General features: G+C 38.7%; 1 protein-coding gene across 1 annotated transcript in view; it reads left to right on the forward strand.

The window, feature by feature from the left end:
* LOC137792512 (neuronal acetylcholine receptor subunit alpha-7-like) overlaps positions 1-18,801 on the forward strand; it is a 32,824-nt gene that overhangs the window by 9,383 nt on the left and 4,640 nt on the right. The window contains exons 2-6 of the mRNA XM_068588246.1: positions 3,234-3,373; positions 7,205-7,249; positions 8,283-8,392; positions 17,671-17,918; positions 18,403-18,597. Coding sequence (XP_068444347.1) covers positions 3,234-3,373; positions 7,205-7,249; positions 8,283-8,392; positions 17,671-17,918; positions 18,403-18,597 — 738 coding nt within the window. The remainder of the gene's footprint in view (positions 1-3,233; positions 3,374-7,204; positions 7,250-8,282; positions 8,393-17,670; positions 17,919-18,402; positions 18,598-18,801) is intronic.

Raw genomic sequence — 18,801 nt, forward strand, 5'->3', positions numbered from 1 at the left:
ATAGCATCTTTATTTAACACACACACACACACACACACACACACACACACACACACACACAATTGATCAGGAAACGCTGAATTTATTGTCTTTATCAAGGAAGTAAGATTAATAGTAGTAATGTTTATGTATGCACATGACTGACACTAAAAAGTCAAACGGATTACATTACAGTGACATCGAATGAAAACTAGGGATTCAGTTTAATGTCAAAAAGGACCCTGGGTCATTAGAATGTGTTTTCCTTGGTCGTCCTATTTTAAATATAATATAATTTATATTTATCTTTTTTTTAATCTTATATACTGCTTCATTGGTAAAACAGTCATTCTTGTTCTCACTTACATTTTGTGCAACTTATGCACTTCATCATCATCATCATCAATCAGATCTGTTACACTGTGCTATGTAAGAGGCCTCAATCCATCTGAAACAAAACATATATTTTTTATTTTTTTAAAGATAAGATTAGGATAAATAAAGCTTTTATGAAAACTGTTTTCTTTCATCTGGTCTTAGAAACACTTATTTATTGTGCTCTTTAAATATAAGGCCAAGGATGCTGAAGAGAGAGATAAATAAAGGAAGTGCTGAACAAATGGTAAATCTTGAAGCTCCTCCTACTCTCCCCCACACTCTCTTTCCCTCCCTCTGCTGGAGTTTGTTTGATGAAGCCTCTCTCTGGCTTTTGGAAATGTCTTCTTGCCAGCTTCTCATATCAGCTTCATTAGTGTGATGAATACAAAAAAAGAGAAAACTGATACATGTAAGCCTTCATCCCCGGCGTATGCCGCACAAGTTTGTTTTGGATTTAAGTTGGCACAGTGGTTTATTGTATTTGATTATCTAATTCCGTCTGAATACGGTTTTATGAGACGAGCAGCAATGAAGCGTTTTCAATTCTTTTCCACTGACTTTATTAGTTTTGTTGTGTATGTTTGGACCTCAGTTCACAAGAGTAATAAAAAACAGGAGAGACACCGGCAGGATAGCAGCTGAAGATGAGCCAGTAGTTAAATTTGAGTACACGTGTGAATGCAAATTATATTAATAGACAGATTCATGACTTTGTGGTGCTGTGTTTGATTTATTGAGAGAGATTGTGTTTTCGCAGAAGCCATCAGCCGTTAGAAAAATTGTATGAGTGACCAAACAAACATGCTTACAGACAGAGACAGAACAACGATACACTGCAAAGATGTATCTGTATCCATGTCTGAGTGTGCAGTTTAAATGTGTCTTCAGGGAAGCCATGACACCGTCAATCCAACTTCCACATGAGGTATTGGAAGATGGATTGACGGATCAAGCGAGAGGATAGTACAGTCTGATGTATTAAGCAGTATGTGTGTCCTTCTGCGGCGCTGAGCAGCGTCTCGTAGCTTCTCTGTCTCTGACCTCAGGCTCAGTCCTGCCATAACTCTCCTCATTACAGCCATAATGGGCCAATCAACACGGTCCTCTTCACAGCTTTAAAGGGCTTTAAGAGCACGCTCCTCTACTTCTCTGTAACACTTTCTCTATATTTATCATCCACACTACATATTCTGTCTTTGTTCTTTCTTTTTTTCCGTTTAAGTCATTTTTCTGTGTGGAAAATTATCACTCTCTGTTCGTCAGTGTGACCTCTTAAGCACATTTTATATCAAGGACATGTTGTGTATACACTGAGAGGATGTTTATGTTAAAGTGTTTGGAACAATATAAGCCAGTATTGCAGAAATATGTTTTTAAGAGTTTGTTCACTAAAGTGTGTACTCATGGAAGAAAAGTATCCAGCTTGTTGGCCCTAAAACCCTTTAAATCCCATTTGATGGTGTCACAAAATACAGCATTCAGCTCAAAAGAAGGCTGTTCATCTCAAATATTGACTTTTTTCGCACTGATAAATGTAGTAGACCATACAATGACTATATTCACACTGCATGGCATTAGACAGTTTAGACATTGTGGTCACTATGCTACCAGTCTTAAATATTTATTCTGAATTGACCTCAATGTGCAGACATGCCATTACACAAATCCCCTCTCTCATTGTTGGACATTTTGAAAGGTCTTTGCTTCGACGCTGCAGCCCTCAATGATTAAAACAGATCTCTGTCACATATAAGGACAAATGATTATTCTTTTTTTACTTGCAGTGTGAACACATTAAAAGGAACACTGAACTGAAGAGTAGTCAGGACAGAATATGAGACTACTGCAAATGACTTGTTAGTATGAAGGATTTTTGTATCAGGATGTTTTTTGTCGCACTTCTGTCTTTTTTTTGTAAATTGCACTATAGTGAGATCACTGACTCCAAGGTCATTAACAGTGTGGTCTGATTGTGTTTGTGTATGTGCATGTAGGTGTTTGTGTGTCTCTGTCTCCGGTTGTTTTGGGACAAATGTGAAATGTTTCAAATGTGTGTGCAAGGTGAGGTACAGAGGATCAATGATGGTTATAAGAGTCAGCCAACAAACGCATCATTTTAATCACCCTGGACGTTAAAACCACATCCACTTCCTGCCTTGTCACTCTTGTGTGTGTCTGTGTGTGGTTGTGTGTGTGTTACATTACAGTCTGTAGATGCTAATGTTAGCGCATGTTTAAATCTACAGTATTCATTATTCATCAAATCTTTCAGCTCACCAGCAGACCTACCTCACAGTGTTCATACCAAGATTACAGTAATAACTGTAGTACTCAGCGACATATTAGCACAATGAATGAACTGAAGAGTACGAGTATGTGGCAGTGTGTTTGGAACTCAGATAAATTATAATCTGTCTGCAGGCCGGTGCCAGCAAAGGAAGGGTAAAAGGTTAGGAAGGCCATTAAAGCTACTTTCTGGATTAGAATTCAGCAACAGTACACAAGCATAATGTGCAGGAAAGGGATAACTCAAGCCAAAACACTAATAGCATTTTTTTTTTTTTATCCTGCGTACAAGATTTACAGTTTAAATTTAAATAAGAAGACTACACCCCCTGAGTCTGTAAATCAAGGCATGACCTTCAGAAACTGTAGTCAATGGAGGGGTGTACCTTCAAGTCTGAAATATGTGGTAACTGCTCGTGGTTAAGTGTGACACAATAATGTCAAAGAACCTTTCACACAAACTTTCACCTAAGGTCATGAATTAATTTTTATGCACAAATCTTGGTGCTTATTCTTTACAAACTTTCAATGCAGATGCTTTGTATTCAAACTAATCCTCAGACAAGTCATGTTTCTTTTGTTTCCTACAGGATCCCTGCAGGGAGAACATCAAAGGAAGTTGTACAAGGAGCTGCTGGCTAACTACAACCGACTGGAGAGACCTGTGGTCAATGACTCAGCCGCCATTCTCGTGGAGCTGGGGCTCACACTGCTGCAGATCATAGACGTGGTGAGGGAGACAGCATTCATTTTCTGGTGTGTGAGTGTGTGTGCGTGTGTGTGTGTGAGTGTGTGCGAGTGTGTGTGTGTGTGTGTGTGTGTGTGTGTGTGTGTGTGGCGTGGTGTTACATCTCGGCAGTAAAGAATGTAGGAAGTGTGACCACATATGAAGCTTGTGTTTTGTTGGGTGTACAGTGTGTAGTTTAATGGAAAGCTGAAGTGGAATTGTACCACTACGTTGTCATTTACATTTTAGTTAATTATCTGAGTGTCACACATAGAGAGACTTTACATGATAGCAACTGTAAAAAAAAAGAGAAAAAACTAGATTAAACCCCCACATCATAATCATTGCAGTCAAGAATCCTACAGAAAGTGAGAAAAAATGCTTGAAAAGAAAAAAACAGCATTTAAATATCATTTTAAACTGAGACGGTTTGATGCGTATATCAAGCAGTGGGTTCCCTCAGTAATGCACCCCGCGGCAAGCCTGTGCTTATGAAACGGTGTTATATGTTGGCAGTAATGTACTTCTGCTGTCTGATTTCTACTCCATAAAGGGACACATTAATTCAGACCACACACTGAATACGTTTTTTTTAATGTTCCTACGTGTTCCTGGGCAAACTTTGAACCTGGAAGTCTACAATCTGCAACTTTACAATTTACTGACACATGGCTTGACCAGATTTTATATCGATATTTACTTTTTCCTTTTGATGGCAAATTTTTAATTGATGAATACAAACTAGTTGGCTGCTTCTTTTTCTTGCATCTGACATTCACACATATATGTTCTGACAACTTGTAATTGTCTTAATTCCTCTTCTAACACAATCTTTCATTGTTTGTAATCTTAACTCATTGAGGCAAAGCTGGATGAGCATAGTTGTTTATTTGTTGTGCTGCTGTACTGAAGCAGTGTGCGGTTAGGGCATTGTTCAGGCTGGCAGTAACCCTGCATGAAATAGCGCATGGCGAGCAGTAGAGCCCATCGATGCGACGGGAGTGCCAACACATAGGACTCCTGCAAAGTCAACGAAAAGGATGTGCCGCCCAATCAAACCTGTGCATGCAGCGTTTCCAGGTAGATGATTTAGTAGCATGAATGCCACACAGGATGTGCTGTTTACCTCCCAATCATCGGGATTAAAGGTAAACTAGTTGTCACCATGCCAACTCTCTTGAGTTGTAGAACTATCTTGAGTATGCAGTGTGTTAAACACTCCCTAACACACACACACAAACACACACACACACACACACACACACACACACACACACACACACCAACACAGTGTTGTTTTAACACAGTTGTTTTCAGATGCACACTTTTCAGTCTGTGTTTTTAAACCTAAAGATTAGTTGCAGAGAGAGGCATTGGCGTTGCTTATTTACTCTCCCCTCCATATGTTCGCCTGTTGTCTCGACTGTAGATATGAAGTGTCAAACTCTTCCTCAGGGCTACTTCCCTGACAATGTTTTGTCTACCTGAGTTTGACAGCCCGACATATTCCCACATCCGCCCTCTCGCCTGTGAACCAGAAATCAATCGAGGTCTACCATCTTCATTGACTTCAAATTGTTGAACTTCCGCTCAGAGACGCAGGAGGTCTTCAAATGAATTCTCGACTCATTAACCACCGGAGAGAACCACAAACTTGCCAGACACTTTACAGACTGCATGTAGCCTGTCGACAGAGAGAAAACACTTTGAAGAAATGTTATCATCAAATGTAATTTGTGAGTGTCATCATGTTTTTATCAGATTCTCTAGAGCGTCTAATGGAGGCAACTCAAGTGGACAATTAACCTAATTTACAAGCTGTAGTTATGTAGCCATTATAGTATTAAGAGGAGGTTGGAGCACAAGCCATCGGCATGTCCCCAAGAGCGGAGGGGAGAATATGGGAGAGAGTAAAATGACAGATTTGTACTGTTTCACTGACAGTTTGAGCAAGGCAAAGGTTAACTATAGATGTCTGGAACATAGCAATGATGCTCATTAAACGTTGCCAGATGGACTGAATTTCTGTAAATTAAGACACATAAAACACCTTTCAGCCCATCTCTTGGATAATAGTGTGTTTTCTTCCCGGTCGCCTCCAGACAAGCTGCTAATTTGATGCTCAGAGTTTAGATGCAATTTGTATCAATCTGAAAGTAGCTTGTGTGGGGTTGACGTGCTGAGACCCATAGGTGTGCTTGTAAACTTCAACATTACTGTTCAGCTCTTATGGGAACACCAATGTTCCTTTAATTAATTTATTCATCGGCTATAAAGTAAACAATGTTGACTGACTGGTCCCTGTGAGTTTTTAGGTCAGTTTCGAGGTGGTCCTTCATACATTTGTCCATACAGAGACTCATACAACACATACTCACTCATACAGTCACGAAAAGGGTATTAATGAACAGACATCAGTAATAATGTTGAGACGTTATAGATTCAACACCTATCAGATCAACACACGCATCTATAGATACTTTGCTCAAGACGAGTAGATATGCAAGACTATTTGGTGGGAGAAATCATATTTTACTTGAAGGAGATTAAAACAAGTCTGTGTGTTGAATGTATAGCATTATTTACATATAATGCTGCAGGCATTCTGCAGCTCTGACCTTGAATAGGTGCGTGAAGGTAATACTATCAGCTTATACATTGTACACAACTCATTATATTCTCATTATGTCAACAAATTGCAAAGGAAATGTCTGAAGAGACACACATTTCCAATTATTACTTTCAGCTGTGACTTTTATTCGATCATCTGGGTCATCTGCTTTCAGAAGACTCGTCATAGAAGGGTTTGCCATATGTGCCCATACGTTTAACTGCAACTTTAGAAAAAGGAAAAAGAGAGAGAGAAATATAAATGGGAACCAGATGCTTTGTGTTGAAAAAAGGACAATTGTCTGATCCCTTTCAGACTTCCTTTCTACCAAGCAGGCGTTCCTGTTTTCCCACTCTGCACATCAAGCTGAAATTCTGAGGTTTGCAGAAATACTAATTTCGCCTTGCAGCTAGAATATTAGCAACATAACTTTTCCAAAGTACACTTTGAAAAAAAACTCAGATTTTTTCCACCTTATTTAGCTTGACAATCTTTATCTTCGCAGAAATGACTTATTGTCAATAGTAACATTTAATAATGATATTATTATTATTATTATTATTATTATTATTATTATTATTATTATTATTATTATTCATTAATTGTACGGTTATGTCTTGGCTAAACGATCGGCAGCATACAAAACATACAGACTTAAAATATAAAAAAAATAGTATAGTTGCTTTTACATTTTTGAATCCCTGGGGATTTCTTTGCCATTCTTCCCCTTTATGCATACTACTTTTTGATAATACATAACCAGACAATAACCACGTAATTCATAACATTTGAAGAGCGTTAATGTTTTCCCTGCACCTAAATAATTAAATAAACAGTGAGTCAAGAAAAGAAACACTGAGAACATTTCTTTCTGTGAACATGATTAGTATTTTTTTTGTATTTGACTGGTATTTTATAGTCCATCACTATGATTCAAATCCACTGGGACCTACTTTATTTTAGTTTTAAAATGGTTGAGTAATGTGTCAGATGAGTCCAGAGTAAAACTATTCAACGGACCTAAACTTGCTAACATAAGAACAACTTTTACACAGTTTTACAGAAACTGGTTTGTTCTTCTTTGAATATGCAAAGCAACTGTGCTAATGACAAAGCTTTTTTTCCACTATATTAAATATGGATTGGCCTAGTTTTCTTTTCTGAAACAAAAGAAACAACATATTCTCTCTTGCTCTTCTTCTCTTTTCTGTTTCTGTTTTCAGGATGAGAAGAACCAAGTGCTGATGACCAACTCCTGGCTGCAGCTGGTGAGTCAAAGTTTAAGAAGGGCACGTCATCATCAATTTAATGTGCTTTAATTAGATTTCTAGTTTTATTACGCTATTACTGTGTTTTTCAGATTACTAGTGCCACTACATTAAGTGCTTGTTGATGACATTGAATTTTAACCATGCATGTCCAGAGATACAATTAATTTACTGGATTGATTCTTTGAACACCGTCTAAAAGTGTGGTTCATAATCTATTAGTCACTTTACATCCAGTATTACTAGGCACTAGCTCATCTATCCAAGTATTTTCACGTGTGTGTGTGTATGTGTGTGTGTGTGTGTGTGTGTGTGTGTGTGTGTGTGTGTGTGTGTGTGTGTGTGTGTGTGTGTGTGTGTGTGTGTGCATGCGTTTGAGAGATGCAGTGCTTTGTGTGTGTCCATGTTCATTGTCATCCTCAAAATGAGGAAAGCAGAGGTGGAAGAAGAGGAAGACTGCAGCATATTTAAGTGGCAGTGAACTTGATCGTTAGTGGTCTGAGAGTCCACTGTCAGGGATGGTTGTCCTGTGGGCATTAGCCCACTGTTAAGTGCAGAAGAAATATTTGGGAAGACGGGCTGGCCTGAAATAAATAACAAGATTTTGAAAAGCTGAGAGAAGAACCATCCCTTATGTGTCATCCAACGTTGTTGCATTTTGTAGACTAATAATGTAGCAAGTTGGCTGTCAATGGTAATAGACTGCTACATTATTTAAGCCTTCCGGTGTGACTGCAGGAAAAAACCCTTTTCTTTCCATTTCTTGTGAACTTCAGAGTGGCTGTTAATTTCGGAAAACTAAGATTGCAAAAATCAATTGTATCCCTCAATTTTCATTTTGCTTCTTGGTGAGATACCGAAAATCTTATTTCTATTGAATGTGCAAGTATCTATCTTGTAAAAGTTCAATAAGATTAGTTTAACTAGCCATTTGGACGTAATGTTTTTTTTTGCAGAGCATGAGAGTTATTGCACCCATTTCAAAAAGGTTTTATGTCTAGTGACTAACTTCTTTAGTCTCTCTCTATCTCAGTACTGGACAGACATCTACCTGAGCTGGAATCCAGAAAACTACCCCGGTGTTCAGAACCTGCGATTCCCTTCAGACCAGATCTGGACCCCTGACATCCTCCTTTACAACAGGTCAGAGCTACTTTCTCCTGCTCATCGCCACCTTCCTTACAGCAGCAACATGTTTATAATAATAATGAATCAAATGCCAATGTGAAAACAATGTTACAATGAAAGAGGTAAATCTCAGTGATGAACCTGCAGAAACGGATATCCTGAATCAGCAGCTTCAATTGGCTTCATGCAGCTTTATTGTGAATTTCAGCTCATTATTTAATGATTGGTAGTAACTTTACTATTTTCCTTACTTCACATCACTCTTATATGTTTTCAGATGCATAGGGGAGCTGTTTATAGTGAAAAAGCTCTTATAACCCCCTCTTTACTGCGTGCTAAACAACAAACAGCAGTCAGACACAGTTATTGAATAGATGGTGAACATAGTGGACGTTTAGCAGCTAAAGAGGAAATATGTCCTGTAAGAGTCTTTAGAGGCCCAAAACAGAGGTAAACGCGAGTGAATATAGGTGTTGTGTTCACCAGGGGAATACAACATGACTCTGTTAAGGTCTGCAACTGTTTGTCAACAACTTTGTCATATCAACTTATAAGGTGATGAAATGTTTCCATGAAGCAAATTCATTTTCCACTGCTCCCAGGTGGCCAAAGAAATGAGGTATTGCAGGTTTTTTAAATGAAGAGTTGGAAAAGTTATCTTTTTTGAGTTTAACATAAATACATTTTTGTTTAGTTGTCAAATTTGATAAAATAAGCATTGTAATCCACCAGTCAGTGCAGCAGATGAACTCACGTGTCAGAGATGGCATGTTTTCTTTCCATGTTTATTTTTGGGTAAGTGTGTTGGAGTGATTGAAATATCAGTTTAATCCTTCTGATGTGCCGCTATTTTATTAAAATCTGTCTTTAATCTCCACAAACTAAAGCCGTATCAGGGTTACTTTAAGCCAATGTGATAAACAAACACACCCAATCAAACACAAAAACTCGGTGACACAAGCAACAGAGAAAAATAATAAATAATTAATACTTTCTCAAACACTGCAAAAGCACAAAATCCTATCGTGTACTTACACTTAATATGAGACTCAATCAACAAGTAACATTTCAGTGAGATAAAGATACTTATTTTTTGGAAAATACACAACACAACCCTTCCGAATAGTCGTAAAATATAGTTAATTTCCAAAATCTCTTTATCTTGAAAGGTCTAAATAATAGTGCAAATTTCTCGGCTATGGGGCTAATAAAGGAAGATCTTATTTCTCAGATTTCAAGAATTCTTATATATTTCAGTTGTTGCATTGGTTTTGATTAATTTTAGGAAAAAACACTTTGTATTTATTGTTGTCTTATTTTAGAAGTGGCATTGTTTTCCCTTTAAATAGCTTTTCTTTAAGAAAGACAAAAGGTGTATTACGAGATAAACCATTTTGAAAATGAATTTGTTTAATTGAAATATAACTTATACAAAGTCATGTTTTACTTCTTCCATTATAAAACATCAACAGAACATTTACTGTCGCTAAGTCTTGATGCTCCTCGATGATTTGATTTGGACTTCCTTAACGATCAAGAAACTACTGTCATGAAATTAATGCTAATAACAAGCTATTGATGTCTAAAATGCTGCATTACATTGAATCATATTTAACTGTTTTCAAGAATTACGGCAACATACAGGCTTAAAAACAACATTTTAATACATTAAATTGAAAGAGCTCATTGCATTGTTTGATTCAGTCCAAGCTGTATCCACAGTTCTTCACGCTTCTTTGTAAGGCTTCCCAAGTCAATTAGAAATGTAGGCCAGTTGTTTTTCTTCAAAACAACTAATTGCATTGCGTCTGCATGCTTGAGTGAGAGACGAATGAGTCTGAGACTGAGGGGGGAGTGATGCTAAGAGATGGATTCAATCGCACAGAATGATTTAATTACATAGACACAGTGTGTGAGGAAGCTTGATAGATTTGAACACGTGAAGTGAGGTTTAGAGAGAAAATCAGCATCACAGTGGGTCTTCATACATGTAACACTTTGTGGAGGGAGAGAAGAGCCTCAGATGTTCCTCCTCAGCATATTCCCCTCAATACACACTCTCAAACACATACACACACACACATGACAGAGAATACGAGGACAAAACAAAGGTTTGGCGGCATTAACCCAAATTTTAAAAGCTCAGCTTTCCGACCTGCCAGGATTACCCATCCTAAGCTCCCTGCTCCCTCTGCCTCTCCACTTCCCTCTCTACCTCCGTCATGCATCCCGTCTTACCATCTCTCTTCTCATCTCATTTTTTGTGTCTCCCTCTGTCTCTCTTTCATAACTCACTGTCTCACTATAATTCACTGGATTCAATCAACTCTTTCTCTACATTTTTCTTTTTTTTTTTTATTGTTGCCAGCCTTCAGCGACTGCTCTTTATAAATCATCCCAGCTTCCTGTCTCTGTCTGTCATGGTGTCAGCATGTTACACTGACACCTGCCTTCTCTTGCGCTGCTTGTCACTCTGCTTCCTGCTAAAAGCATGCATGAAAACAATAACCCTGTTTCCTGCAGTGGAGAAAAAATAAGTGAGGCCTGGTTTTGTGAACATAGCAGATGACTTTGACATTGCAGACTGGAGTTTATGTCCCGCCTCCCACATGTTGTCAGGTTTAGGCTTTGGAGGACTTTCAATCAGGATAGACTTGTTTTAGAGTTTAACAATATGTTTTTACAATTGCATATATTTGAATAGTGCAAAGTCTTTGGCAGTTAGACTCCATTCTGAATTAGGATAAGCCAGGGGTAGTGATGGTGATATATGCAAAGGCAGAATCCCCCCTTGAGTCCAGAAACGGGTGGCGTTGAAGAAGGGAGCTGCTGTGTAACCCGATGAATGATGAGCAGGACTGAAAGCTGACTGGAGGAGCCTGGGGTGGAGGAGGGTTGCATCGGTTTGAGCTGAAATGACAACTGACAGCACCAGGGAGGAGAAACTGTTTTAAAAGTTTGACAACAACGCTATGATTGCTTATGAAAACTGCACCGACCCTGATTGGGTCATATAATAAACACGCCCCCAATCAGCTGATAGCGTAATCACTGTGAGACTGAGTTTATGAATGAAGCGGAAAGTAAAGAGTGTCTTCCTTACTGAACTTGCGCTTGAGCTTCATTTAGTTAAACCTGAAAAGTTGATTATTTCGGTTAAACACTAAACAGGACTACAAGTCCACAGCTGTGCTACCGTATTGAATGTCATCATGCTAAAACATTAAATTGTGCTAAAACAATTTTTTTTTTAAATATTTCACTGGATAAACGAACACTTTGATCTGCTGCTGGCGCTAGAGGAAAGGTCAGGTAAAAGTTGTTAGGATTTACCCTCTGAAAATCATAAATATCTGAACTGAATTACATGGCAATCCTAGGAAGTCAGTATATTACACAGTTTACAGATTATATCCATGTCAGCCTTCTGCTTTCTGTTTTAATGCACATGTGTTGTTTATAAATGTAATTTTTAGAAGACAGGATTGAAAACAGAAGTGTATTCATTGTAACTTTGATGAAACCGGATTGAAAACAGCCATACATGTGTGAGCTTAGGCAATTAATGGGGTAAAAGCAGTGCTGGGTTTCGTTTAAGGACTGTTGCCTATCTGTGACGTTAAAAATGATGAACGTTGAAGCGAAGCTGAAGGAAAGGATTCAGTTTTCAGCCACGACAAAACCTTACGTGCCTCTTTCGGAGAAATTACAATGCACAGTTTTCAGCTATAATATGGATCGCTGCTGGAAACACACACAAACACACTTAACTAATTACACCACACACACTCTCATTTCACAGATACACAGTGAATAACTGTGCACACACATGCGCACAAGCTGCAAACAGATGTACACTCTTAACCAGCCCATCACATACATCCACTGTCACACAGATACAGAGCGTAATGGCACAACATGCGTCATTACACCGTGGGCCATCAGTGCGCAGCCAATAACACGCTCTTCTCACTGTGTTGAATAGCAGATGCATTTTGGTTTATTAGCATGCAGCCCAATCGAGACCTAGTCATAAATCCCTTCATTAATTTCTACTGTTTTAATAGAAAGTTAATGATGTTTATTAAGAGTGCTGAGGTCAGATGTCACAATGCGATCAAAGAAAAGAGGAGCGAGATGGAGAAAAATCTGATGTTGACTTTGATGAGTCATTCGGCTCATCTTACCCAAGTGTGAAACCGCTATAGCTCTCATATTGTGCTCACACTCACTCACGTTGTCTCACAATGAGGTTTTCACGCATGGGTAATATATGCTGTGAGTCATGAATTTGCAATATTCCAACCATATCTATGCATAGCGCCTGGGGACATTATTTTGTTACTCACCATAATGGGTGACAGTGTTTTTGTTTTTGTACTGGGTTCGACAGATGGCATCTTCCAATTTAGATCAAAGAATTTAAATTACTGTATGTCTGTTGTATTTTTTAAATTTTTTTCTGAGCTCATAAAAAAGGAACCTTTTGATAATCAATAGAAGATTTTGATAGATGTTTGATATTATAATATTCACAAGAAGGTTATGACGAAGGACAAATGCATGAGGCCTCTACTGAGAAAGAGATGCGTGTTTGCTGTAAAGCTCATCCACTTCACTGATGAGAACCTCCGGCTGACTCCAGCTCGTCTGCCGTTTGTGCGTGTCAAACGAGCAAGAATTGCCGTGTGTGCGTGATTGTGTTTGTATAAGAATATCCAGATCTAAAACAGCTATGTAAGACGTTGACCTCCTCTCTCATTAGAGGGGAAAGTCAATGGTCTCACTTGACTGGGGATCGATGAGACACATGAAGGACATCCAGCTCAGGTAAACTACGGACAGAATCCTGATTTTGCAAGAAGTGACAGTAGCTGCACAGCACAGACATTGCGACAGGCCAGAAAGATGAAATGGGAATTAATTGAACAAATGGATAGAGGGATTGTTTTTTATTTTTTAGATGCTCGGACAGTTGAATGAATGGACGGATGGACTGATTTGATGACTGTTCTGTGATCCCTTAAATGAATAAATGCTCTGGAAATAAAATACAATATACACATGCATGTTTTCAAAGTGCGTTTTCTTTTTTAATGACCCTGTGAAGATGTGACTTTGTGAATTTGTAAGTGAGGTCTAACCCAACGTTTTCCATTCTTCATAAAACATATTAGTGAGGTGATCATGATTAGCAAACGCCCGCACAATTTGCATGTCCAGTATGTGTGCAAGGTGAGCGTCCAGAAGACACAGAAACAATGGAGTGCCATCTTAAGTCTGATAAAGGAAAAGCCTCTGGGGCGAGGAGCAGAGCTTCTGGTGTAGACAGTGGATATCTAGGCCAATACTTCCTCTTCCTTGCTATGCTCATTGTTTACACTCTGATTAGCAACCTGAGATTCGAGACTGGAGTTGGAGTTGAGAGTCAACATGTACAATTGGATGATTTCACAGGTTTACAAGCACATTTTCTTTTCTCTTTGCCCAGATATTCTGCACGATTGCAGAATTGCATTGTAGAATGATTATCAATAATGAAGGGCTAAATAATACACAATGATGTGTTAGTTTTATGAACAATAATCAGTTTTTCTTTCCACACAAAAAGAAAAAAGTATTTACTTTCACAATAATTATGTCACATAATAATCCCAACATAATGATGCCAAGCCTTCTGTTTCCTCTTGAAGATACAAGTGGAGATGTTCAAAAGCAATCCATTTGTTATGTGTGATGTATTACTACCTTATGTGAACTCTGCTGCTATCAGAGTAAACATCCAAATGTAAATTTAAAACATTGTGTACTTCTTACATCTTTTTTGCCAAGCTAGTTAACCGCAGGGCCGTATGGCTGTCCAACAGGCTGAATGCTATGTTCCTAGGATATGACATAATGTACATGATGGATAGGCCTCTGCTTGCCTGAGTAGGTGCTGATCATGTGTTGCTCTCAACTGTGCTCGGCTAAAAGTTTCAGGGAAGGTGTTTGCTTTCTCTGATCTAACAGTCTTTAGCTCTTTTGTTCCTATCTTTCTGATTCGAAATGTTAAGGGAAAAATGTTTGCATAGAATTAATGTCAAAGTTAATATTGTTCTGTAGTACTCCCTGTTGCTCTTTTATGCCGTGCAATCAACACAAAACACGTAAGTCTAATCATGACTGGAAAAGGTACATACTAGTGTTATATTGCATATTTATTTTTAGTCTGGCAGCGAGATCTCGCCTTAAAGATCAGTGCGTGCATTCTCCATAATTTTAACAGTATGTGCTAATGTATTCCACCCTGCAAACACTCTTGACTTTGTGGCTTCCTTCTTTTTGTTGTGTGTGTGTGTGTGTGTGCTTGTGTGTGTGCTTGTGTGCTTGTGTGTGTGTGTGTGTGTGTGTGTGTGTGCGTGCGTGCGTGCGTGTGTGCTTGTGTGCTTGTGTGTGTGTGTGTGTGTGTGTGTGTGTGAGGATAGTAGCAGGTGCTGAGTGAGTGAGAAGGAAGCTTTGGTGACTCATGTCCCATGATGAAGGAAACTGTCACTGCCACTATTGTCAATGTCGGTCAGTCTTTGTTTCCACCTTGCCCCACTCTCACATGTCTACAGTACTCTTTCTCTTGTGTGTGTATGTGTTGCACAAGGACACTTCCGTTCTCCCAGGGCTATCACTTGCCCAGTCGTATGCATATTTAATGGTTAAAATGTTAACATTGTAAAAAGTATTTTCTTTTAAATATTTTCCAACAATTAAATATATTATTAATATGTTTGTATAAAAAAGAATGTTTCTGATTAAATGAGACAATTGTTTTCAGTAGGTTTCTATTTCTAAGGTAGAATTAAAGTAAATCCAGTGTATTCAAATTGATATTTTTTCAGATAACTATAAATATCTTGTATTGTTCAGTACACCCCCTTTTATGCACAAACATAACTTGCACAATATATGTCCTTTCAAATAAACACACAGTCCAGGACATGCTAAATATATGTAAGTACTGAAGGAAAAGCGCACACCTTCAGATGAAGTAAGGCCAAAGCTTAAATAATTCATCGCCTTGGCCGACCCACACATCCCCCCTAGCAGCAGGAGCCACGCCTGATAGCGACACACACAGAAGAGAAATAAATTACCACACTTAACCTTCTGGCAAACGGTAAATCACTCAATCTTGAGCAAAGGCAGTCACAAATAAAATGGGTCCATCTACAAATTCTGTTAAGATGCATGCCACGTTCTTTTGTCTGGGCTGAAAGAGTTTCCAGTTTGTTTCAGACACACTGGCGTTATCTCTCTCGCTGGGGATTGCATTGTGTGTGTGTGTGTGTGTGTGTGTTTAAGTGTATTGTGCGTGCCCTCATGTTGTGTATGTATATGGAGTTCAGTCTGTGGGTTTGAGTTCTGAATTGGTGTTGATTGTAAAAAGTAAGATGGATTTCGAAAAGCTTTTATGTGGCTTACTATGACAAACACTTACTGTGTATGTTCGGAACATTTCATGTAATGAATAAAAACTCTGCACTGCTTCACATTAACATTCGCTATTCTTTCTGACTACTGAAAACTGACAGCAGGCCTTACAGAAGGGAATTGTGCCCTTTTTTGTATCCATATCTTTTTTACAAAATAAGTTGTATCATTTTTTCCTAAAGCAATGTTTCTCTTCTGCTCTAGATTATTTTTACTAACATGTTCTACCACCTATGGCTGTTCATCAAATGTTGAAACATAAAATAATAATATGAAAGGGTGAATGGATTAAAGGATAATTCGTTGCATCTGCATTCAAACGTGAGGGCAAAACAAACCTGCAGTAACTTTAGAATTTTCTGAGTAACAAACTAATATCCGATGAGGATTTACAGTCCAGCAGGTACAACTTTTTTGAATATTGTGCAGTGTTACATTCTGCAATACGGACGGAACGAATGAGGAAATGAAACAGTGTGTCTGGCTCTCTAAGAGGGAGGAGGTGACGTCAGCTAAAATATTGGAGATTATATGTTAAAATGTCTAATCTAGCAGGATAGAGGTCTGGCTGTAGAATAAAAGTTATTATCTAAAAGGTTTGTGTATAATTACCGTGTTTTAACAAAATTTCAGCGTGTTTAACTTTATTGCATTTGTTGTATCGCAAAAAAAAATATTGCTAAAATAAAATCACCGAATGCTGTTAAGTAAAGATTCAAAACATACTGTACACCTCTATTTCTGGAACTATAATCACACAGTTTCCCTCATCTCAGGGTGAACTAACTTAGAGTCGATTCTTAACACACAAAAGTAGCAATGCACAGGAAAGGAAATACTTCCTTCCAGCTAGTTGCTACATGGAGAATCAATTTGTATGAAAATCATTGTGGCCGTATATACAAAGAAACAAAAACAGAAGATACTGCCCAAGTTCAGACTTTGCCTCTGGCACTTTATTATTCAATATATATATATATTCAAACTCTCACTGACACCAGAGGAGCAACATTTGAATTCTTAATTAGAGTTCAATAGGAGTGCCATAGCTAAAGTGGCTCGAAGTGTAAGTGTTTCGAAATCTTCTTTACTGTAAGTATCTGATCCCAAAGGTTTTGTTTGCTACATCTGAGACTTTTAGAGAATAGAGATATACCGCATTCAACTGTTCCATTGATTTTTGGTGCTGTTTAAAAGTTAGTGAAGCCAAAAACCAGTCCATGGCTGCCATTATATCATTTAAGTAGGGTGTGGGTTGCAGAGCCTTGAAGGAGGCATCTGTGGCGTTTTCTCATGTTTCTGATTTGGTTTCTGTTTTTGCATATTTGGCTTAGCAGTGGAAGTGAATATTGAATGTCACTGCAAACTGGATTTCACCACGGTTTTAACTGTGTTTATGAAGGGTGAAGGACTGCAGTAGGTTGGTTGCTCTACAGATGGCTGGTCTCACTTCACTGCTCCCTGCTGTGGCCGGTTAGGCTGAAACAGCCATGACCGTGACACACTTCAACAGGCATACAAAACAAACAAAAACTAATTACCGTAAAGTGGCCAAACAGACAAATTATTTGCCTCAAGGCTCAGTTACAGTTTTCAAATGAATGTTGTATCCCTCATAATCCGTTTCTTATTCCGTAATTTGTCTTAACCAAATTTGGAGAATTGATTATTTTATATAATTCCTCATCTCTACAATAAAACAATAAACAAAACCTATTTCAAAGTAATCGATGTCAAAATCAATAATTAAAGATTTCAGCAAGATAGAGCTGTAGCAAGGGAAATGTGTTGAAGGTGCACACACGTTACTCTCAACATTCTCTCCACAGTGCGGACGAGCGGTTTGATGCCACCTTCCACACCAACGTCCTGGTGAATGCGTCCGGTTACTGCCAGTACATCCCCCCTGGCATCTTGAAGAGCACTTGCTACATTGACGTGCGTTGGTTCCCTTTCGACGTGCAAAAGTGTGACTTGAAGTTTGGATCTTGGACGCACAATGGCTGGCTGCTGGACCTCCAGATGCTGGATGTGGACACATCCACCTACATACCCAATGGGGAGTGGGACCTTGTAGGTAAGAGAGATGCGCTGAGACGTGGTCAAATCTGTAAGTTTAATCTGCAGAGGTTTAGGCAATAACAATGATTTGGTCGATGAGCTAGAAAGGGGAGAATGTTTTGAGGTCCTTCCAAGCTGGGTGTTTCTCGTGCCTGTGCTCCTGGGGTGGTTGGTTCGCTTAAGACGGGTGTCAGACAGCACCAGATGGCGTGCAATAGGAATGTTTGACATGTTGGCAGGTGTGTAGCCAGGCCATATGTGAGAGCAGCACACCACATCCCCAGAGTTGGAGTCCAAGGTGAGATAGACCAACAATGAAAAATCTGATTGGACTTTTGTTTCTTCTTTTATTTGGCATGCTTTCAATTTCATTTAACAGACCAAAGAGAAGACAAAGCTCCAAGCCTGGTTTACACACATTATCGAAGCTATTAGGTCTTGAATTACTTTATCAATCTACCAAATCGACCTGACCTGTATGTGTTTTACATCTCTCTAAGGAGTGCCAGCCAAGCGCAATGAGCTGTACTATGACTGCTGTAAGGAACCCTACCCTGATGTGACATTCACGGTCACCATGCGCCGCAGGACGCTATATTACGGCCTCAATTTGCTCATTCCATGTGTGCTGATCTCTGGCTTGGCCCTGCTGGTCTTCCTGCTTCCGGCAGACTCTGGAGAAAAGATTTCTCTGGGTGAGGGGCGCTTAAACATACACCCTAATTATTGATAAAATATCGTTGCTTTGCAAAACATTTAAAAACTGTAATATACAAGAACGCTAGAAAAATTGTGAAGATGTTTGTAAAGTTTTTTCTTTTGGCAAGTAAAAGAAAAGAAAGTAATTTGGTTTTCAAACAGCAACATTCAACATTGTTATTTACTTTGCTCAATAGTTT

This window comes from Clinocottus analis, unplaced genomic scaffold (genome assembly GCF_023055335.1).
Source record: "Clinocottus analis isolate CAN_PGR_092001 unplaced genomic scaffold, fCliAna1.0.p SCAF_10, whole genome shotgun sequence".
NCBI lineage: Eukaryota > Metazoa > Chordata > Actinopteri > Perciformes > Cottidae > Clinocottus > Clinocottus analis.